Genomic DNA, 24,936 nt, shown 5'->3' on the forward strand with positions numbered 1-24,936 from the left:
GTGATTATGGTACAGAAAAAAAAAAGAAGCCAACAGATCAGAATCATTGTGTTCACACAACAGATAAAAATTTTCAATCTTCAGCCAAAAAAAAGAATATATAATAAGCTATTCTAAGACTCAAGCTAAAGAAACTTACTTTATCTTTAGGAATTTTGCAGGAATTTGAGGGAGGGGTACCTCTCCTACCCTAAAAGCATTGACATTTAAGTTTATTAGCAAGACAAAATAATCTTAAAATACAAAAAGCTTGAGAATTTTTTTAATACCAAAAGTTTTTTAATAAAGGTTGTAAAGTAATCCTTTATGTTGAAAGATTAAAAACAGATAATCCAGAAATGGACAAGAATGAAGGGACATGCCTGGGCTTGGAAACATCGATTTTTTTACTAGTTTTAGTGAGAACGTCGAGATACTCTACTTCTTCAAGGCTCTGCTATTGTTTCTTTTGATGAATCAGTAAGGAACACACCGTTTAACCATAAAACAAAAATGAAAAGGCAAAAGACAAAGTTCAAGTTAAGATGATGAAGGAAGATGATGTGAAGGAAGAAGAAGCAAAAATGTTTACCTGATAGGGGAGGAATGCAGAGTCGGGTATGAGAAATGGCTACCGATTAAGAGTGTTTTTGAGGTGAAATTTTTGTAAGGGTAGAATAGGGTTCTTTAAGCAACGAATGGCTAAACGGTGAAGAGGGAAAGGAATAGAAATCCCCAAAAATCTCTGCTTAAACCCGGAATGGAATACACCCGTAATAGGGTATTCCATTGAACCAAACGCCAGTTTAAGTGGGCCTGAAGAATAGGCTGGTAATAGACATGTAATGGCTTAGCCATTACCTTCAACCAAACATGCTGTTATTGTTGGGGTTTTAACAGGAACAAAAGAAGAGAATAAGACAGAGAACAAATGAGGAAGAAACAAAGAACAATTTACTTGCTCACAAACATGTAGCAAGGAAGTAATCTGCTTTACACAACTGATATGTTTGCTCATTCAATATGAAAACAATATATTTATAATCAAAATACATCATCAAATACTCAACTAATTCCACTAATCAGCATTGGGACTATTAAAACATTGCTTGTACACATGAATAAGCTGACTTATCAGTTCAATCATCCCATCAAAACATCAACAACTAAGTTCATTTTCAACTAAACTAAATTAGAATGAAACTAAAACAGAAAATATGTTGCTGCAACATGCATAATTACTGCAGTATGCGTAGTAGCTGTATGCACTCAACAAAATCATCATAGTAGCATGCACTTTAAAAAAAACATAATAGCAGCATGGTTGGCCATTTTCAACATTTATGTTCGATACATAAACACAACTTGATCACTTTTGTTGATTCCTCACTTGCATTATCCTTTGAGCCTTGCTTCTATTGGTCTAGTGGACAAACATAAAATACCAAAATTATTTTTGTTCCACTGAGAACATCTATATCACTTGTATATTATCTTACCTCAAATCGAGAAAATTTTGTTGATATCACAGAAAACACAACAGTGGACAATGTAACACCCCAAATCCGGTCTAGACGTTATGGCCGAATCTGGTGACGTTACATGGGATGGGTTTGAAAACAAAGCTAACTCAATAAAACCTTAAGCTTATAAACCCTTATTTGCTTTCATTTATTCCAAAACATTTATTCATTTGCCTTAAAATCCTTAGGTACGAAAGCTTATGAAAAACCGTGATATTTAAGCAATATAGTTCGGGATTTAGAAAACCTTGTTTAAGGAAACCGACGTTTTAAGAGAAATCATTATTAAAGCATGCATAAACGAGCAACAAAACCAAAACTATAGTTAAATTCCATACAATCCAGAAATTACCAACTCTCCAAAATAAATACCGAAACTTAAATAAAATCATAAAGCTACATAAAATAGTTCTATGACGAGTGGTCACCGTCGAGTCATCCGCTATACCGATCTGCCTAAGACTGTGGATTACCTGTGTAGAATAGACAGAAAAGAGTGAGTTTTCGTAAACTCAGTGTGTAACCCTACAGAATTAAGCATGCACACAACAAAAAAATCAGAATCAGACAGATACAAATTCAGGCTTAAGCCCATTACATATACAGATACAAAAGTACAAACCAGAATCAGAATCAGAATCAGATATCCTACCCCCATCCTCTACACACCATCTCCAACCATCCCTACACACCATGTGGGGTTTAAAACACTCACCCAACCCTACACACCATGTTGTACTGATGCAGCACATAATAGATATAATGCAGCCATACTGCCAGATAATAGGCATAGAATGCCTTTCAGAACACTTCTTCCAATATACATCATCCCCATCCCCAATATCAAATAACATAACATACATATAGAATTAACAGATATATCATACTTAACATGCTTTTATAAACAGATAACAGATATACCAACATGGCATGCTCATAACCATATTTCAGTCTAACATATCACTTGGTTTTAGGGTTATATAGCGTTTAACGACCTTACGGTAGCCTACAGTCCATTAGGATGACTTGTGCGACCCTATAAAAAATCGTAGTGTGGGCCCACATGCCTAGATTGGCCTTGCTCGTATGACCCACAAGCTTGGCCTAATAATCGAAACGCCTGTGTGTCATGGTCGTGTGGGCCCATACACCTGTGTTGTCTACACGCCCAGCTTGACCTAGCTCGTGTGGTCCACACTGCACACTCAAGCCACCACACGGCTGTATGCTGCGCACAGCCATGCCTTGGTCGATCGCACGGCCGTGTGCTATGTACAACCATGCCTTCGTCGATCACACGGCCGTGTCCTCTCACACGGCCTACCACACAGTGACTACAGGCCCGTGTGGCGTCGACAGTGGCCTTTTTCGGCTTTTGTCGAAACCTCATTTTTTTCGTTTCAGGTACACACCTGGTATCATTTTGATGTGGAAATAAACTCGAGCCTTTCAAAACCTATAATAGACATTTTCAAAGTTCAAATTTAGAAACACTAACGGAAACTTAATCGAAAAAAAAACAATTCACAACTCAAAGCTGAACAACACCGGTTAACGTACGCGAAAAATTATCGTTATCGACAGAAACCCCAACACCTAATTTGCTGCAGGAACCCCAGCCAAAGAACTGAGAGCGACAAACAACCCTTTTATCAAACACTTAACCAAAAGCGTAAGGATTAAATGAAACAGGACTTACCGAAAAGAACACAATCGGGAATTGCACACAACAACATGAATTGAATAGTCAAAAATGAGAGGAAAAAGAAGAGGAATGAAAAGGGAAGATGAGGAAAAAAAAAAGGTCAAAGGGAGAAGAATTTTTGGAAAACCTAAAGGCAGGGGGACATCACATACACAGCTAAAAGACTTAACCACTGAAGCAGATACATATTAGTGTCAAAATTTAATAGAAACAGACATAAGAAATTTGGGGGCGTTACAGACAAGAACAAAAAAATTATTAAACAAGAACAAAAAATGAATCTATTGAATTTTTTAAAAGAAAAAAAATGAATAAGTGTCTCACACAGAAAAGATTTTCAAATTGAATAAAAGAGCATACTTTATATTCATATTTGAATAAATATTAAAAATAAATGTCTAAACATAAATAATTTATAAAAAAATATAAACTGAAGAGTTGGAATAATGTTATTGGTACTTCAAGCCATGAAATTTAAATGATACTTTATTAGAAGGAATTAAATCTATTTAAGTACTATTAAGGATTTATAATTAATCTTCCAAATATATAAAAATATTTTTGACTGATTAAATTGAACACATAAGTTGATCTCCAATAAAAATAAACTGATTTTTAACTCAACTGAAATTATGATCGATCCTTATTAAAGGATTCTCACTTTATTATTACATGCTTCGTCTCTATTTTTGTCTCACAATTTTGTTTCAAGTTGCTTTGCCTTCAACATACAAATAAAATATAGATGTAAGTGAATATATATAATAGAAATAAAATTTTAATAGAATAAAAAAGTGTCTCACAATTTTGTTTCAAATTGCTTCGTCTTCAACCTACAAATAAAATATAGATGTAAGTAAATATATATAATGAAAATAAAATTTTAATAAAATAAAAAATTGAAACCAATCAAAATGTACACATTTCGATTATGTAAAAAGGAATGAATTAAGTGACTAAAATTTTAAATGGTATAAAAAAAATGTTATCAACTTTTGAGATACATACATATTCAATATGAGTATGAATAAATTTTTTTAAAATATTTTGGCATATAATGGAAGGATCATATCTCATACACAAAATAAGTGTAGAATAATTGTTTAAATGAAATACAAGATGTGTAAAAAAAAATTAATAGGACAAACTTGGTTAAGTAGTTTACCACAGTTAATGCTTATTTCTTGATTGGCCCTTTACAAAATTGAAAAAATTTTGCATCCGTTTTGGTTGCGGCTCTTCTTCCTTCGTTTCCTCATAGATATTACGTTTTCGTTTCATGTGAGAAGTGCTACCTACTGATCCATGGTTGTGAGCAGAGTGTTGGTGGATATGTTCAAAATTTGGGGAAGATTGAGTGGTATGGCACTGCAACTCTTTTATTTCTTCCAAATCTTTCTCATACACTATTCTAACACCACACTTCTTCACCTTAACACAATGGTAATTTGGTCCAAATTCGGTATTGAAACACAACTTAAGCTCATCACATATTCGATCTAAGCAATCTGTTGCCCATAAATTATTGGTTTCACAGTCACCATATTTATCCAAGGAAAATGGATATAATTGATCACGCGGAAAATAACGAAGAAAAAGGTGATCTTTCATTATGGGCTTGTCAAATTGTCGACCTACCCACCGGTTTCTCCAGCAAATTGGTCGACAATTTCTACCTCGAAAAATAGATCCATCACAGCTGATTGACTCGTTATTCCTTGAAGCATCATTATTGACAAAGATGCAGCAACAAGCAACTCCAATCCATTCACCATCTTTCCGAAGGTTGATAGGTAGGGGTATCTTAATTGAAGAGTCACTTTTTTGTTGGCTAAACCATTCTGGAATTTCACTTCCGGGCATCATAATATCAAAGATGCCGTTTTCATGCCATTTTCTTGAATTTGGAAGTGCCTGAAAAATAAAACACAAGTCATTTGGTAACTAAAACCATAAATTCTCAAGTATGAGATTTTGTAAGGGAGAAAAAAAAAAGAAAGATTGATCGACCTTAATATGTTCTTTCAGCAGTGTTAATGCATTGATTTTCTCAGCCAATTCAAAGCAGTTAATGGCTCTAATGTCACCACAACCCACTAAATTGCATACTTTTGATGGACTTGCAACTACTTCAAGTGAAGAACAACCATCTATACACAGAACTGGTATACTTGTTGGAAGCTCAGGCAACGATTTAAGCATCTTGCAACCTGACAATTTAAGCAATTTGAGCCTGGAAAGTTGAGTAAGAGCTAAAGGAATGGTGATGAAATTCTTACCACTAAGATGAAGACGTATCAAAGAGGATAGACCAGAAAGATCACAATGAGTATCTGCTTCACCAAGAGTGCACATGTTGCAATTTGACAAGTAAAGAACATGAAGCTTTGAGAGTCGAGTAAGAGATGCAGGTATGCTGATGAAATTGTTACCACTAAGATCAAGATGACCCAAAGAGGATAGACCAGAAATATCACTATGAGTATCTGCTTCACCAAGAGTGCACATGTTGCAATTTGACAATATAAGATTTGCAAGCTTTGAGAGTCGAGTAAGAGATGCAGGTATGCTGATGAAATTGTTACCACTAAGATCAAGATGCCACAAAGAGGATAGACCAGAAATATCACTATGAGTATCTGCTTCACCAAGAGTGCACATGTTGCAATTTGACAATTCAAGATATCCAAGCTTCGAGAGTCGAGTAAGAGATGCAGGCATGCTGATGAAATTGTTACCACTAAGATCAAGTTTTTCCAAACAAGATAGACCAGAAATATCACGTGGAATATCTCCTTCACAAAGATTGCAGTCCCTTAGTTTTAGCTCTGTTAAAGAACTCAAACCTGACAACAAAGGCAACATCCGAGCCATGGGATTCGTCCTTCTTCCCTGGATTACCTTGAAAAGAGAAGGCAAATTTGATAATAACTTATATGATGGTCCCTTGCGCCCATTGAGAGACAGAACTTTAAGATTTTTAAATTGACAAATGAAGGATGGTGGTTCTGTTATGGCTGTTTCACTCAAGTCGAGCTTTTCCAAAAACTTTGCTTGCTGCAAATTCTTCGATAAATTTTCCACTCTATAACAACAGGAAAGATCTAGAGTTTTTAGACGTTCCATATTTCCATCAATCTCCGGAAACCTTACAAGACTTGAGCAACCCGAAAGAATTAATATTTCAAGAGATTCCATTCCAATTTTAGTTGGAAGACTCCTAAGACTTTTGCAATCTCTTAAATTCAAAAGTATAAGGCTCTTAAGCACTCCGATTGATGGATGAACATCCACTAATTTGGTACAACCTTCCAAAATCAAAACTTCAAGATTTGACGTTGTTGTGAAGTCTGGTGTCTTGATCAGTTTTTGGGACCCTTTGAGGTTCATTATTTTCAAGTTAAGCAAAGGCTGTTGAAGACCATAATAAATTAGAAACAAATGAGAAAACATAACAGTGCTCATTTTTTTTTGTTTTGTTTTACCTTAATCAAAGTTTAATAATTTCTATTAAAATAAGCTAAAACACAAAGATAAGTTAATTCTTACTCTATTTCCCTTCCATAGTTGTTGAACGTGACTATGTGGTAAAAGAAGTGCGACAAGATTATCCGGTTGAAAGCTTGAAGGCAAGTATCTTAAAGGGTATCCTGTCCAATCTAAAAGTCGTAGTTCATTAGAAAGATATTTGAGATCATCACAATTTGAGAGGCAAAGCACTTTGAGCAATCTCAGTTTTTTCATCTTCAAGAAGGTATCCACACTCAAATTGAGCATCTTGCTCGATTCCCTAATATCCATGAGCAAAAAAAGAATGAGCTTCAAAATATACAAAAACATTTAATATCTAAAAGCTATGTTGCATCGATATTGTTTTTTAAGTACTCGTATCCAATACTTATATCTAATATTCGTATATGGGTATTAAGATATGATCCTTTAAGAACCTTTTAAATACGTGAAAAAAAAATTTAAATTATTTTTAAATATACCCATATTAAAGAGATACTTGTATCTAACAATCACATCCGATGTTAAATTACCTAATCCTAAAAAATTGAATTAATATGTTGATTTTTATTTGGTCTGCAAACAATGCATAATTTACAAGTTAATAACCCAAACAATGACACATAATTAAAAATGAAACAATTTCATTAATTTTTTTTTGATGACATGTTATAATCTAATTCATTGATATACACTTTTAGTACATTAAATATATACCATTAATTTTCACAAAAAAAAATATACCATTAATATTTCAAAAATACATACATTTCTTTTTGATTCTTTTGAAAAAGTAAATATGTTGCTAGATAAATTTCATAATTAAACATTGAAATACTGAATGTCAAAAGTTTTGCTATAGTTTTTTTTATCATATTTAAAAATAATAATTATTTATAGTACACATAGATATAAGTTTATGTGTGTCTTCTTACCTTTTATTATCGATGATTAAGCCTTCAATCATTTCTGTAGCCTAAAAAAAATCGAGAACAAACAATAAGAAAATAAAATAAATGGTGAATAATGTAGGATAAAAAAGAAATAGTATGTAACTTTTGTTGAATGACTTACAGTGTTTTTTGTTAGGACATGATGGACGTCCTTTTCCTCCCACAGTCTGCAACGTTTTCCAGGTTCATCAACACATTTTTCTTTAACAATTGTTCTTCCCATTTCTTGCAACAAGTCTTGCATCTTCAAATCTTTGTTGTGTTTATCAACTTTTACGAGAGATTTTTTAATGAGAACATCAATTCCAATATCAGGAAAAAAATCACAATCATCTAATACTTTGATTACGAAATCTTTCTTCTCCCCCTTGAAGAAGCATGCTATATCTAAAAATATATTCTTCTCCCTTTCTTCTAGTCCATCAAAACTGATTCGAAGTTTATCGAGAATTTCTTTATTAGAATCTCTTTTAAGTCTTTCAATCGTACTTCTCCATTGAGCCGCATCTCTTCCGCACAAAAAGGAACCCAAAACTTCAAGAGCTAAAGGGAGCCCACCAGCATAATTTACAACATGTATAGAAAGCTCAACGAAATCATCTTTCAGCACTGTATCACTATGGAAAGCTTTCAGACTGAAAAGTTGAAGCGCGTCTTTGGGATTCAATGTTGTGGGCTCATACACATCATCAACCGGCCAAGATCGAAGCAAATGTTCGTCTCTTGTTGTTACAACGATTCTACTCCCTAATCCGAACCAATCGTGCCTTCCAACCAAGCATTTTAAGTGTTGTATGTTATCAACATTATCAAGAACAACAAGAACCTTTTTGTGAGACAATCTATGGCTAATTATGGCACTCCCTTCATGAACATCGAAAAAGTTGAAGCATTCACCATGAAATATCTGTGAAAGAAGTTGTTTCTGTAAAGAAACTAGTCCGCATTTGTCTGAAACTTCTCGAATATCAGCAATAAAGCTTTTACCTTCAAAATGAGATGACATTTGAGTGTAAGCAACTCTTGCGAGTGTCGTTTTACCGATACCACCCATTCCGCAAATTCCTATAACGCGGACATCATCTTCCCCAATGTTTATTTTCAAATATATATCCTCCAAGCGATCACTAATTCCAACCAAGTCGATATGAGTAACTGGATATGTCTGACATAGTTTTGCTGATATCTTCTTAACAATGTCTTTAATAAATTCTGATTCATGCCTGAAAAAAAGAAGAAGGAAATTTTAATGTTTTGAATAAAATTTTGTTGATATTTCAAATTCCCTTTCTTTTTCAATGAATCATCAAACATAATATAGTTTTGAAGCAAACAAGAACCAAGAATAAGAAAGCAAGATCTGTTGCGGAGCCAGAATACAAAATTTGCTCTTTTATTGAAATATGACACTTTTCAATTAAACACATAGGATTAGAAAGAAAAACAAAAAGTAATACATATATATCCAAAAAACTAGAAAATAAAGAAGAAAAGAAAGAATTACCTGTTATTTAAATGCCATCCCTTGATTGCAGCCACTTGAATTAAAGCATTTCGCCATCTTTGGATCTTCTCACTATCTTCTTTGTATCTCTCTTTATGTCTGGCAAAGGCTTCTTCCACTTTCTCCTTTTGTTTTCTTAAATCAGAAGGATCAACATGGTAAAAAATTGGAAACACTTTATGGCCGTCGTTGTTATGTTGTTTAACAATCTCAGCAAGCTCCTCCAAGCACCAACTTGAAAAGGCATAAGTTTGTGAAAAAATGATTACCGAGCACCATGATTGCTGAATTGCTTTAAAGAGTTCAGGTGCGATCTCTTCGCCGGCCTCCAGCTTTGGATCATCTCTGAAAGTGACGATCCCACTCCTACTTAGAGCATCATAGAGATGATCGGTAAAGTTGTTGCGGGTATCTTCACCTCTGAAACTCAAGAAAACATCATATTTTTTTCTAGAAATGGAGGAAGAAGTTGAAGGTAACGACAACATGAGGGTGTATGAAAGGAGAAGGAGATTTCAATCTGGTGTTCAAAATCAGAAAATAATGAATATATGAGGAAAAACATATAAAAAATAGAAGAGAGGTGATATGTTCTTTCCATGAAGGTGAGAGTTAAAAATGTTGGAGGGTTTGTATTTTATGTACTTAACAATGAAAGATAATAATTAAAAACATTACTTGTCGAAATGAAAGGGAGTAGGTGTGGAAAGTCGGGGTTATAGATGTTGTTTCCGGGAAGACTCCAAGAAGGTGAGAGTAGACAAAATGGAGCCAACAATTATTATTAAGTAATAAGGACGGTTTGTGTTTTACTCAAATTTCTCAAATATCTACCCAACATCCTAATGATGTATGCAATATTTTTACACATATAAAACCAATCTTAAAACCAATTATTATTAAATAATAAGCATAGTGATGTTTTCCATTTCTTTAATCTTAAAACCAATCTTGAGGCATTGATGAACATTGAACTTGTCTCTTAATGATTTAAGCATCACCTAATATATTTAATATATTTTCAATGTAGTATAGTAAATGAGCATGAAGGAGAGAAATAGATCAAATTTTTCTAAGCAATTTCTCCATACATTTCCTTTGTTTCCAAATGAAAGCCCGTAGGTGTGGAAATTGGGAGATCATAAATGTTCTCTCCAGGAACAATCCAAGAAAGAGTTCACAAAATGGAGCCTACAATAATTGTAAGTAATAATTCAAGTGCTTTACATTATAATTAGTAAGTATTAACTAATTGTGTTTTACTTGTTTAACTAGTTTCTTATGTAACATGCATCTAATCATTTTGTGATAAATTCGATTTTAATTGTTGAGATTAGAAGTCCAACAATTCACTAACTTGGAGTTATATGTTGAAAAAATATGAAATCATAAACTTACTAATTTGATATAATTTTGAGTTGATTGGACTAAGCTAAATTTGATTTGGCCAATTTTTCACCTTTTTAGTACATTTTGGACTTTTCACTCATTTAGGTTTTTTTTTATGTATACAACATTTTACCATATGCTTTTTACCAAAAAAAAATACAAGAAGAACAGAAAAAAAAATCAAAAGTTAAAATATTGAATAAAAGTCCCCAAATTTTTATTAACTTTACAAACAGATCCTAATGTGTTTCTAATAGCTTGGGACAAGTGGTAGCCAGTCAATGGCAACCCATCTGCACCAGTACACCTGCCTCAGCCCCTACAGGTATCTTTGGCAGCACAAAATGCCAATTCCTTTTGTTGCTCTGCAATCACACACAACATGCTCCACTGCTTTCTGTTATAAAATCAATCTACAAAATTCAAGCGGGTAGGTTAGCAATTCTCTGTTTGGAGGCAACAATAGAAGAAAATTTCGTCTCTGAGCTAACCCAGGGGCCTTTTCACCATTCTCTCTCGATCACTCGAGGCTCCCATCTCCACCACCGACATCACCAATACACCCGGGCTTCATCACTCTCATCTTCCATTACCGACCACCATCCCAAACAGCTCCCCTCCCCTTTGAACCTCCCAAAACAACAACCTCATTGCCCTCAAGCGCGTAGGTGTGGAAATTGGGGGATGATAGATGTTCTCTCCACGAAGAGTTCACAAAATGAACCTAAACTCTAAAATACTATAAAAATAGTCACTTTTGTTTGCCACAAATTACATTTTAGTCGCTTATGTTTAAAATACTACATTTTAGTCACTTACGTTACTGTTTTGTTACAAAGTAGTCACTCTTCCGTTAAGTTCCGCTATCTTCCTAATGGCAATCCTACGTGGCAGTCCAAATTGATTTTAAATGACAACTTGAACTTCTAACTGTCCAAATTGATTTTAAATGACAACTTGAATTTCTAACTTGGATAAGAATAATTTTTTCAGTTAAAATGAAAAAGAAACTAAAAAGAAAAAAAGAGATGAATAGTTTTTCTTTTCTAGTTCAACATGTAATAAATTAAAAATTTTCAATTAATTAAATTTATTTAATTAAAAACCTATTCTCGTACCAATTAAACACCCAAGTTGGCATTTAAAACCCATTAGGACTGCTACGTAAGATTGCCGTTAGGGAGGTAATGGAACTTAATGGCAGAGTGACCACTTCGTAACAAAACGATAATATAAGTTACTAAAATGTAACATTTCAAATATAAGCGACTAAAATATAATATGAGTGAAATAAAAGTGACTATATTTATAGTTTACCCAAAAAAATCAATTATATTTTTAAAAGTTATATAATAGTAAAATACATAAATTTTCTAAAAACAGAAAATCATAAACATAGAGAAGAATTTTAAATGGTCTAAAAATACTATGTTATCAACATTTGGGATTTGCATAGATTATGAGTTCATGTTGAATATGAGTATGAATAAAAAATTTAAAATTTTTTGATATATAAGGAGGATTATATCTCATAAGCAAATAAGTTTACATATATGTGTAAAAAAAACTAATAGGACAAAATCGGCCCATTATAAAATTGAAAATTTTTTGTATCCGTTTTGGTTGGGGCTCTTCTTCCTGCTTCATCATAGACATTACGTTTTCATCATAGACATTACGTTTTCCTTTTATGTGAGAAGTGCTACCTACTGATCCATCGTTTGTTCAAAAATTGGAGAAGATTGAGTGGTATGGCACTGCAACTCTTTTATTTCTTCCAAATCTTTCTCATACACTATTCTAACACCACACTTCTTCACCTCCAAATTGCAATCACATGCATATATGAAACACATCCCAGGCTCATCGCAATATTGATCTAAGCAATATGTTGTCAATAAATTATTGAATTCACAGTCACCATATTTATCCTCCAAGGAAATTGGATATAGTTTATCACGCAACCAATAATGAAGCAAAAGGTGACCTTTCATTATTCCTTTACCCAAGAACGAGCATCTCAAACCAAACTATCCTTTACCCAAGAACGAGCATCTCAACCCAAACTATCGACAATTTCTACCTCGAAAATAAATCCTCCACAACCGATAGAATGTCCTGAAGCATCATTGTCAAAAATGCAGCAAGAAGCAACTCCAATCCATTCACTATCTTTCTGAATGTTGATAGGTAGGGGTATCTTAATTGAAGAATCACTCTTTTTGTATTAAAAAAAAATCTATAATTTAATAAGAATATTTTTTTGTCATTATGCCTAATTTAAAAGGTTTTATTGACATTACAATTAAATTACTATTTAAAAGATTTTCCAATTAATTAGAGGAGCATAATTTATTTTCATATTTGAATAAGTGTTAAAAATAAATGTCTAAGACATAAATACTTTAAAAATATATAAACTAAAGAGTTGGAATAATATTATTTCTACTTCAAGCCATGAAATTTAAATGGTACTTTTATTAGAATGAATTAAACCTATTTAAGTACCAATTCATATTTAATCTTCCAAATATATTGTTGTAGGCCAATTTTGGGCCATTTATATTTAAACCCATACATTTACAAACCAAATCCTCATTTACAGCAGACCCAATTTTAAGCCCAATTTTACCCAAACCCGAATGGCCCACTAAAGCCTAAACTCAAAACCCCTAGCCCAACTACAAACCCTAAGCCCAAATCAGAAAAAACAAAAGAGAAACCCTAATCTACCCTAGCCACCTTAGCCGCCCTAGCTTTTGACTTTTGGCCTCCCACTTGCATTGCCCTCTGACGCCGCCACTGTTGCACCGGCCACCGCCCAAGGTCACCTCCACCAACAACTTGTACCTGCAAGGGATTAGAAAGAAAAGACAGAAACAATAGAAAAATACATGTAAAAGGGTTATAAAAACCCGAATAAAATTTTGTAAAAGGGGGATTCGGCCATTTTTTACCAATACAAACAAGAAATTTTTATCCAAACAAACAACACAAACAAGAGAGCTAAATACAAAAGCAGTGAGAATCACAAAAAAGGAACACAAAAAAATGAACGGAAATCGAAATCAGAAGGTGATTTCATTATTTTTTCTATTTTCCTTTTTAGGTTTTTTTAAATCTGTTCTTCTTTCTTTTTTTTCTTTTTCTTCATTTCTCATATACATACATACATACATACATACATACATACATACATACATACATACATACATACATACATACATACATACATACATACATACATACATACATACATACATACATACATACATACATACATACATACATACATACATACATACATACATACATACATACATACATACTATATCCGTAAAACTTTTCGTGGTGTTTCCAATCATGTGAGTGATGAACGGCGCCTTCAAAGTGTTGATAAACAACATGGTCTCCTTTTCTAACAGTGGTGGTTGTACTTGCATTGCTACTTCCCTCCATCGTTGTGCGTATTGCCTAAAATTTTCATTAGGCTTTTTCTCCATGTTTTGAAGCGTGATCCTGTCCGGCGCCATATCAGTCACATGGCTGTACTGTTGCATGAAGGCTTGTGCAAGATCTCTCCATGAACCGATTCTTGCACGGCTCAAATGATTGTACCACCTAGCCACTGCTCTTACTAAGCTATCTTGAAAACAATGGATCAATAGTTGATCATTGTTCACATACCCAGTCATTCTCCTACAAAACATTGTTATGTGTACCTCTGGGCAAGTAGTCCCGTTGTGCTTTTCAAACTCCGGCATCTTGAATTTGTAAGGAAGTACCAAGTCTGGGACCAAACTTAAGTCTTTGGCATCAATATGATGATTGCCAGCACCTTCAAAACCCTAAACTTCTCCTCCAACCACTTACAACGATCCTCCAACTGTTTTGATGATTTGGTTGCCATTCTTTCCCTCTCTATCATATCCAGATCAGGAGTGATAGAGTTGATCGGGATATCGCCCAAATTATTTCCCCAACCCAGATGGGAAATTCACGGGGATTCCAGCATCAACCTGCCTATGTTGAGGCCTTACAGTGACAGATGGCCTACTAGGAGGTGCCTCGGTTTGCAGTGGCACATGAGCAGAGTAAAACCTGGAGGATGATCCTTACCTTCCTCACCAGTGATAGCCACAGGGGGTTTTCCCTTTATCAGTGGCCCTTAGCAGCTGAGCCATTTCAGCCATCATATTCCTTTGAGCCTCTAGCATTTTCTCCCTCATGTCATTCTGCATTTTGGCCAACTACTCTTGCAATTGGTCTTGCATATCCTTTTGCCATTGTTCGAACCTTTGATCCATACTCTTAGTTTTAGTGTGAGTGTCATAAGGATGTGTGATTTCTAGATTTTCTTTTCTACCTCTCTCTCTGGAAGTAAACTTTAACTAATTAGGGTCTTTCTATAACTTTGAATGCATATGATGTGATGTAATGCAAATGCATGAATGCAAAAAGGCATCGATCTCGATTCAATCTCATTTAGAAAAATTTATTTAGAAAAAGAATATCTTTACATACAAATGGATTACATATACGCCTTTGCCCTAATGCCCAAAGTTCTAACTTTATCTAATAAAAGGGCTAACTCTCGACCTTTATTAGATGCTGACTCATACATCATACTCAACGTATTAGCTTGTACTGCTAAGTCTCGAACATATTCAGCAATCTCTCGGATCTGGGCTATAGCCTCCCCAATAACGTAATCCCTGTCTCTGACCTGACCTTTAACTTGATGGAGCTCTCCTTTTATACAATCTTCTTGCGCCTCGAGCTGCTCAATCCGAAGTTCACCATCATGCAATGCCACTTCCAAATCTTCAACCTTACTTTTTAGCTCCTTTAACTCGACCGTAGGATCATAGTTTCGATGCCAACGAAGGGATCTTCCATGCTCAGTTACCTTGGTCTTCAACCCTTTATTCTCTTCCTCTAATGCCAAATTCTGTAACCGCATCTCTTGCAACTTCCTCTCCCAATCCTCGGCTCTAGCTTTTTCCACTTGAACTTCTTTTTACCACTGTTCCGAAGACCTTCCTAACCCCACTCACTTTAAAGATACCTGTGCCTTCTTATAATCCTCTTTTAAATCATCTCGGTCTTCCTCAACCTTCCTTTTTTCCTTCTTAACTTTTTCAACCTCTTTCTTTTGTAGGTCAACATCTAGACTCAAGTACATCTTCTCCTCCTCAAGCTTTTCTATCTTCTTTTCGAGTTCCAAATTCTTTCTCTTAAATTCTTGCTTCATGATATCAAGTTCCGAGGGTATCACTTGTAAATATTCCTCCATTGGTCGAACTTCCTCCATTTTTGTCATAGGGATATTATCAATAATCCTTCTACTCTTTCACTCGACATATTCTGGGGTCTTAGCAGGATTAATGGCCACTCCCTTCAACCACCAAGTCTTGTTCCAAGCACTAGAAACTTCGCTAACCTTCCTCTTGTAATCGGCTCCTCTGTATACAAACCCACTTTGAGCTAACCCATGAGTCACTGGTACGAAGTGTCTCAATCCATGCTGCCTCAGCACGAGCAAAGGGGCATAACCAATGGCACCCCAAATTCCCAACAGGGGAACCCAATCAAAGCTGCCGCATCGATAAAGTATCTCACCAGGAACCATCCATGGAGCTCTCCACTCAACATCCTTCGATTGAAGATTCCGAAGTAATGCTATCCAATTCTCTTCCAGCACATCCACTTTCCTAGATGAGGCTACTATATCTTTCAACGGGGAGTAGTTTTCAAAGAAAACTCGACAAACAATCCTATCAATCAACCGGAAGTGACTGTAGAACCAAGCCAAAAGTAACTGAGCACACCCTATAAACTTGCCTGCACCAGCCCTCCTACATGCCCCTAAGGACCTGAATGTCTCTGCCAAAATCGCAGGGACGGAAGTGACCTTTTTGCTAAGTTGATGAAAAAGATCCATGGTTGCCTTGTCCACATATCCTAAAGCCCTAGGGAAAATCATTAGTCTATACAAACTTAAGGCAAAAATGTCTACCTTCTTCGTCTCATCGGGGTGTGTCAAAATCAAATCCTTCAAAGCATCCCATGAAATGCACTTGCACTCACCCTTCTCTTTAATTCTGGCCGTGATCCACTGCTCGCTCATCCCTGTAATGGTCATTAATTTCTTCCAAAAGGTAGGGACGCAAGCAGCTCGAGAATAGATCCTATCACTCTGAAACTTGGGACAACGAAGTAAGGCAGTGTACTCCTCTACAGTAGGTACCAAGTCTACTTCCCTAAAAGTGAAACAACTGTATGTCGGGTTCCAAAACTGAGCAAGGGCTCGGAACAAGTACTCATCTACTTGAATATTGAGCAAGTAAGGTAAATCTCCGTAATTATCGTAGAATAACTACTTGGTCTCATTGCCCCACTGATTCCAAATTTTCTTAAGCTCTTGGAGATTATTCTGTGTGACACTAATACGAGTATAATCTGACAGCTCTGACACATATCCCATAGTTATACTGTCTCTCTTTTCTAGCTGAGTTTGCTCTGACCATCTATGAACATCGGCGTTGCCCTCCACTCTATCAAGAAGCCCGTTCTCCATAATAAAACTTCCTAACTTAGAAACTGACCGTAAATCGATACCTTTGGAAATGCAAAATGATTTGCAAACAAAAGTAAAGAAATAGTCAGTATCACATGATATCAATAAATCTCAACGATAATTTATAAGGGTAATATCTAAAGTTTAACTCTAACTAAGTTGGGCTCTTACGGTTTTTCGATATGAGGTTGGTTCTAAAGTTTAAGGTACCCGAACCAGCAGATTCCTCTATTCTCACCCATTATAGGCTCATTTGAAACGAGTTCAGTTCAGGGGAATACATTTCCCTATGGCTACACGGAGATGAAAATCTCACGAAACCATAGGTACAGATGTATCCCGAAAGTGATCCACTATCCTACACGGAGGCGAAAACCTCACAAAGGCGTAGTTTCTTAGTCCCACTTAAGGGTGTGACCACAACGGTTATGCAAATGCAATGCGTATCAGAATATAGCAACACATACAATAATACAAACACATGTAATGCAAAGAGGATTAAATTTTAAAATTTTTAATTTCTGACATTAAGGCAAGAGATAACCAATTACATGGCTTGACTCTCTTATTACTCCCCAGTGGAGTCACCAAGCTGTCAAAACCATTTTTACATCGTGTTTTGGAAAATGGGAATCGACTTTAAGAAAAATGAAAACGGGAGTCGCCACCAATCTTTTTAGGTGTGATTGGATCACCTTATAAAATGTTTTGTTTTAAAACATTAAATTTGGTCTACGAAAGTCAAGAAAACGATTCGGGAGTCGGTTACGTACGAGGAAGGGTTAGCACCCTCGTAACGCCCAAAAATTGGTACCTAATTGATTATCAAGTGTCTTTAATGTCAGAAGTTTAGAATTTTTAAGATGCAATCCTCTTTAGAGTTCTTTAATTTCGAGAATTAGGGTTCTCTTGTATCAAATGAATCAAAATATTATATCCAATAAGCTAGGAGGTAATATTTTTAATGCATTTGAAACTAAGCTAGCCCTTTTTTGAAAATCCCTATCTCGAAACGGCAAAACACCATATCCAGTAAGTTAGGACACAACGCTTTGAAATTCCAAGACAGTTGCTCGCATTTTTAAAACCTTAAAAACTTAGAAGGGTGCTTGACCATTCGAACTCAACGAGAAAAATTGCAACCCAGTAAGTTAGGGCACTACTTTTCTCGAAGCTTCCAAACACCAAACATTGCCTTTTTATTTTTTTGAAAACTTTGGAATCTTGTTTTTTAATAATGCATGAGGATGACATGTCATATTTAATATTATGAAACGTTAATACTAAGGCAATATGCAAAAGAAATCTAACATTTCCATATAAAAAGAAGAATAAATAATAGGATAATTATGCATATAATATAATAATTAAACTAAAGCAAATAATAGGCAAATAAGAGCATAAATACGACCTAATGATATACATGAATCATATATTAATTAATAGACATGGCAAATCTTTAACCTAAAACATATATACAAAAATATGTAACTTGCATGAAAAATAAGCAAAATAATCATATAAAATGGTGATTCAACATATATTTAAACAAATTTATTGAACAAAAATGATGCATGATATACAATTCAACATATAAACATACATACAAAAATATCATAAAAAAAGTAATAATAGCAATATGTATATATCAACATCAAAATAAAAACATCATTTAATAATGATTTTAAATCGACCTTTGGTATTTAAAAAGAATAAAAGAATTAATACATATTTTTTAAAAAAGGAGAATAAATAGGGGTTAATAATACAAACATAATGTTTTTAAAAATATATAAAAAATAATATACATATTAAATAAGATAATTATATAATATATAATATAAAAGTATATGGGTTTAAAATCACAATATATAGTATATAAGTAATTAATTAATAAAATATAATAGTTAAGGATAATAAATAATAATATAACATAATGTAAATATGTGAAATGTATAATACATGAAATAATATATGAAAAGTAATAATATAGAAAAGTAAAACAATTTTTACACTTATAAAATGATTTAGGATACAGTAAATAATATATACGAAAAATAATGAATGAAACAATATTATTAAAATAATTTAATGTAAGAAAAGGATTTAAGATAAATATATATACAATATAGTAACATAATAAATAATACAAATTTAAAAACATATTACTTAATAATAATTTCAAAATAACATTTACTAAATTATATAATAATAATAAAACTAATGTATATATATAAGGATTAATACATAATAAATAATAGGTAAAAATAATTGTATAATTATATAATTAAATATATATAGGTTTAGAATAAGACAAATAATATAATATAAAATTAATAAAAAAACATATAGGATTAAATTTAAAATTTTATAAAATTACAGGGGCGAAATTAGAAAAATAAAATTGAATCTAAGATTTAAATGAATTGGTCGTTTTGTGTTTATTGAATTAAACCAAAACGGCACCATTTCATCAGGTTTATATAAACCAAGTTTAAGGCTTTGAAATCATTTTTACATTCTGTTTTTTTAAAAAAAAAGAAAAGTCCTCTGAAAGGAGGATGTGGGTGAACCCTCAAAGTGCCATCGTGCCTCCGTCATCGGGTTCCCACGCGCCCATGCGCCACCTTTGACGCCGTCGCGTACGGCGATTGCAATCCTTTTTCAACGAAACAAAATGTATTCTTCTTTCTATTTGTCTTAACCTTCATATGCATATATTCATAAAAAGAAATTACCTTTGTTCTTTGATAATACTGCTGTCTTTATTATGTATATGTGCTCCCCAAAAAAAAACCGTAACATTTACAGATTATAAAAGGGTTTTATAGCCCTTTTGCAGATTATTGTGTTTTGGGGAAAGAAATCTTTGATTTCTTTACCTGTTTGTTTCCCTTTTTGCTGTGGTTCCTTTCCTTTCTTTGCAGGTGCTCGTGAGAAATCCGGCGATGACGAAGGCCTGACGATGGTCTAACGGTGGCATTGATCACGGCGTGACTCGGAGCCTGGAATCGTGGCCTTGATGGAGGGTAGCTAGAACGACGAAAACTGAAGGGTCGTGACGCTTTGCTTGTCTTCTGGAACTTTCAGTTTACGGCGCATAGGGTTCCCTCATCTGTTAATACATTGGGCCATTTGGGCCGTATCTGCTTGTGGGTTGGGTGTAAACGGGTTAATGGGTAGTTTTAGTATTCTGATTTAAACCCGCTGGGTGTAACCGGGTTTAGGGTCTTGGGTGAATAAAATGTATTTGGACCTATAAATGGACTGTATAAATGGACTTTTATTTATCAATTTATCAATTTTGGTTTTAAGGCCCGGACAAATTTGGGCTATTACAGTGTATGTTTAGGTTATCAATGATCACATATGCATAAAATAATGATGTATATTGTGCAGTTTAGGCCATAATTTGTTATTTTCTATACTATATTTGCATAAAATAATAAAGTATGTATGTTGTAGCTAGGTTTATTTAATTTCTTGTAATATGTAAAACACATTATTACTTTTAAAACAAAAAATCTCATTTGATACAAAAGGAATTCTAAAAAAAATGAGGCAATGTTTTGATATTTAGGAATTCGGGAAGTAGTGCCCTAACATGCTGGGTTGCAATTTCCCGTTTGACTGAATGTCTAAAATATCCTTTTAAACGAGTTTCATAAATTACAAGATGATTTCAGTTACGAAAGTTTAAAATATCGTGTCCAATCATGCTGGATGTGGTGTTTGTATTCTTTTGAAGCGAAGGAATCTTGATTCTTTTTAACTTAAAATATTACGATTTTAAAGGAAATCTCATTTCTAAATTCTTTCAAACTTCTAACATTAAGACAAAACTATTCAATTTGGTACCAATTTTGGGCGTTACAAGGGTGCTAATCCTTTCTCGTGCGTAACCGACTCCCGAACCTATTTTCTCGTAATTTCATAGACCAAAACATTTTATAAAGTGATCCAATCACACTTTAAAAGGTTGGTGGTGACTCCCGTCTTTTCAAAAATCTCGTTTTTTTTAAAAAGGAGGTTTCGACAGCTTCCTTAATCTTTGATTTATTAATTGTTTTTAATTATTTTATCTAACTTGGATTTAATTTTGTTTCAGGTTGTGTCAAAAAAAATTCAAGTTTCTTTCCGAACGTCTAGAGCCCTAAGTCAAATCCGCGACTTTGACAAACTTTACGATCCGCTTTTGCGTTCATCCTTCTCACCCTTTATCATTTAACCTACTAACACAAGAAACAAGAAAGTGTTAGAATGCATAAGGAACAAATAAAAAGGAAAAACAAATGAAAACTTAAAGCTAAGAGTCAATGAAAATTGTTGAAACGGAGGAAGTACTGAAACTGGCTTGTCCACGTACTGGAGGCTTTGCCTCAATTTACTGTTAGATGAGCGGCAAGGCTGCAACTGTGGAGTGTTGGGCTGGGTGGGTTGAGCTATTCCCCACATAGAGTGTATGGCTGGTACGGGTGAAGTGTAGTGGTTGGTGGGTTGAGTAGTCTCCCCAAATGGGATTGCATATGTTATTGATGTTGCATGTATTTTGAAATGGGCCTATGGGTCATACTGTTATCTGAATAAGGGGCTAAGGCCTAGTTTATTGTAATCTGAAAAGGGCTCTGGCCCAGTATCACTGTTACCTGAATGGGCTTAGGCTCAATGGGCTTGAGCTGACTTGGGCTTTGAATGGGTTTTCCTTACACACTGAGTTTCCCCAAACTCACCCCTTCTTTAAACTTGCAGGTGAGCCTTGATGTGGTGACTTGGAGCCGGAGGGGATTCAGAGTGGCCATGGTGAATACTTTTGGGTTTGAAAAAGAGACTGGTTTTCTTAAGTTATTTTTAATTACTATTTAATTTTTGGGTTGTAATAAGTCCATTTTAACTTTATTTTCTTCTTTGATTTTTTGGGATTATATTATTTTAAACAACTTTAAATTGATGGATAATAATTCAAATGGGCTAGACTTAGGGGCGTGATTTCAAAACGATACTTGTTTTTTTTTAAAAAATAACACGACGTCACGAATACTCGATTTACCAAAGATAACCACTCAAAGAAATTTCAACTTGTTATAACCAAGTGTGGCAATGGATGTGGACATGTCTAGGATTGGATCCAATCGGAGAGCATGGTACTTAAGCAGCCTTCATGGCTCACCTCCTCTATTATAGATTCCTACTTGGTGCCCAGCTTCCATTCACTTGGTTAGTTTAACAAAAGTCGGCTTTTAAAACACTAAAAAGGGAACACGGGTTTTTGACTTCAATGTGGCACGTTGGATTTAGCCTTAATGTCTGGGCCGGGTTTGGGGGTGCTACAGTAGCTCAGGAAACGATTTAAGCATCTTGCAATCTGACAATATAAGTGTTGTGAACTTGGAAAGTTGAGTAAGAGCCGAAGGAATAGTGATGAAATTGTTACCACTAAGATCAAGATTTGTCAAAGAGGATAGACCAGAAATATCTCTATGAATATCTGCTTCACCAAGAGTGCACATGTTGCACTTGGACTGTGAAAAAATAAAATAGAATAAAATAAATAAAATAAAGAACACACAAATTTTACGTGGAAACCCTTTTGGGAAAAAAACCACGGGCAGAGGAGAAGAAAATTCACTATGTCGAAAATTTGAATCTAATACAAGAGGAATAGACTATGTCTATTTATAGGCTTGTAAAGCCATATTCTAGTAGGATTGAAACACCTTATCCTAATCAATATAAAATAGATGGAGTTTAATAAGGTTTAAAAAACCTTATTCTAAAATAAAATAAAAGAAGTCTAGTTCTATATGGATTTTACTTTTATTTTATTTTCCATCGTATTTTATTTAAATAAGAATTTGGGTCACTTAATTCTAACAATCTCCACCTTGACACAAATTCTCAATGAACAAGTTCTTCATCGCGAACTTTCAATAAACAAGTTCTCCACCTCTTCCATAAAACCCCTTAAGGGTTTAACTTCAACAATGAACACCAACCAAGTCTAAGCAATGCTCAAACTTGGTTATAGGAAGTGACTTAGTCATCATATCTGCAAGATTTTCATGAGTACTAATTTTGCTCACAACAATATCACCACAAGCAATAATATCATGAACAAAATGATACCGAACATCAGTATGTTTTGTTCTCTCATGAAACATTTGATCTTTTGTAAGAAAGATGGCATTCTGACTGTCACAAAATACTGTGCTGATTTGAAGGTCCTCATTAAGTTCACTAAAGAGTCCCTTCAACCAAACAGCTTCTTTACAAGCCTCAGTAATCGCCATGTACTCAGCTTCGGTGGTAGACAAAGCGACTGTAGTCTGCAAAGTGGCTTTCCAACTGATTGCACAACCTCCGATTGTAAAGACATAACCTGTGAGAGATCTTCTTCTATCAAGGTCTCCAGCAAAATCAGCATCAACATACCCAATGACTTCATCTCTAGTTCTTCCAAACTGTAAGCAAACATCAGTAGTACCTCGTAAGTATCTTAAAATCCACTGAACTGCTTTCCAGTGTTCTTTACCAGGATTCGCCATGTATCTGCTAACTGCACTGACTGCATATGATAAATCTGGACGTGAACAAACCATAGCATACATGAGAGATCCTACTGCACTAGAATATGGAACATGTGACATGTACTCAATCTCATCATCTGATTGTGGAGACAAAGCTGATGAAAGTCTGAAATGAGCTGCTAAAGGAGTACTAACAGGCTTAGCATTCTGCATATTAAACCTGCAAAGAACTTTCTCAATGTACCCCTTCTGACTTAGGTACAATTTACTTGCTTTTCTATCTCTAAGAATCTCCATACCAAGTATCTTCTTTGCTGGTCCTAAATTTTTCATCTCAAATTCTTCACTTAGTTGGGCTTTGACCTTTCTTATCTCTACTTTATCTTTTGTTGCCATCAACATGTCATCAACATAAAGAAGTAGATACACAAAAGAACCATCACTGTTTTTCTTAAAGTAGACAAAACTGTCAAAACTACTTCTTTTGAAATCATGATAAGTCATAAAGGAATCAAACCTCTTGTACCACTGTCTTGGTGACTGTTTCAAACCGTAAAGGGACTTTTTCAGCAAGCAAACATAGTCCTCTTTTTTCGAGACTGTAAAACCCTCTGGTTGTTGCATGTAAATATCCTCCTCAAGTTCTCCTTGCAGAAATGCAGTTTTTACATCTAACTACTCAAGCTCCAAATCATGCATGGCCACAATACCAAGCAAAGCTCGAATCGAACTATACTTAACAACTGGGGAGAACACATCTGTGAAGTCTACTCTTGGAATTTGACTGTAACCCTTTGCAACAAGCCTTGCTTTATATCTGGGTTCTTCAACTCCTGGAGTCCCTTCTTTCTTTTTAAACACCCATTTACAACGAACAGCCTTTTTACCTTTAGGAAGTTTTACAAGATCCCATGTTCTGTTTTTGTGGAGTGATTCCATCTCCTCTTACATAGCAAACATCCACTTTTCTGAGTCTTCACAGCTAATCGCCTCAGAATAATTAAATGGCTCTTGATTCGCATCTATATCTTCAGCCACATTTAAAGCATAAGCAACTAGATCAGCCTCAGCATACTTCTTTGGAGGTTTAATTTCTCTTCTTGTTCTGTTTTTGGCGATAGAGTATTGCGGTGAAGAAGCAACTCTATTCTCAATTTTTGTACTGGCTTGAGGAGTTGATTCTGTATTAATCTGATGCTCCACCTGCTTTTGGTTTTCTTTATTGGAAGAGTCTTTAAGAGATAAGTTAGGTAGCATAGCAGTTTCATC

At 34.6% G+C, this 24,936-nt stretch overlaps 1 protein-coding gene across 1 annotated transcript; it reads right to left on the bottom strand.

Moving 5' to 3' along the window:
• Positions 1-1,769: 1,769 nt before the first annotated feature.
• LOC107962704 (TMV resistance protein N) lies at positions 1,770-9,805 on the bottom strand. Its single transcript, XM_016899188.2, has 9 exons — positions 9,175-9,805; positions 7,792-8,893; positions 7,653-7,693; positions 6,757-6,997; positions 5,487-6,618; positions 5,218-5,417; positions 4,373-5,121; positions 4,011-4,040; positions 1,770-1,975 (listed from the first exon to the last, which is right to left on the bottom strand). The coding sequence occupies exons 1-7, from the start codon at positions 9,660-9,662 to the stop codon at positions 4,378-4,380; spliced, it is 3,948 nt and encodes a 1,315-aa protein (XP_016754677.2). The 5' UTR covers positions 9,663-9,805; the 3' UTR covers positions 1,770-1,975; positions 4,011-4,040; positions 4,373-4,377.
• Between the last annotated feature and the right edge of the window lie 15,131 nt (positions 9,806-24,936).

This window comes from Gossypium hirsutum, chromosome A11 (genome assembly GCF_007990345.1).
Source record: "Gossypium hirsutum isolate 1008001.06 chromosome A11, Gossypium_hirsutum_v2.1, whole genome shotgun sequence".
In the NCBI taxonomy this organism is placed as follows: Eukaryota; Viridiplantae; Streptophyta; class Magnoliopsida; order Malvales; family Malvaceae; genus Gossypium; species Gossypium hirsutum.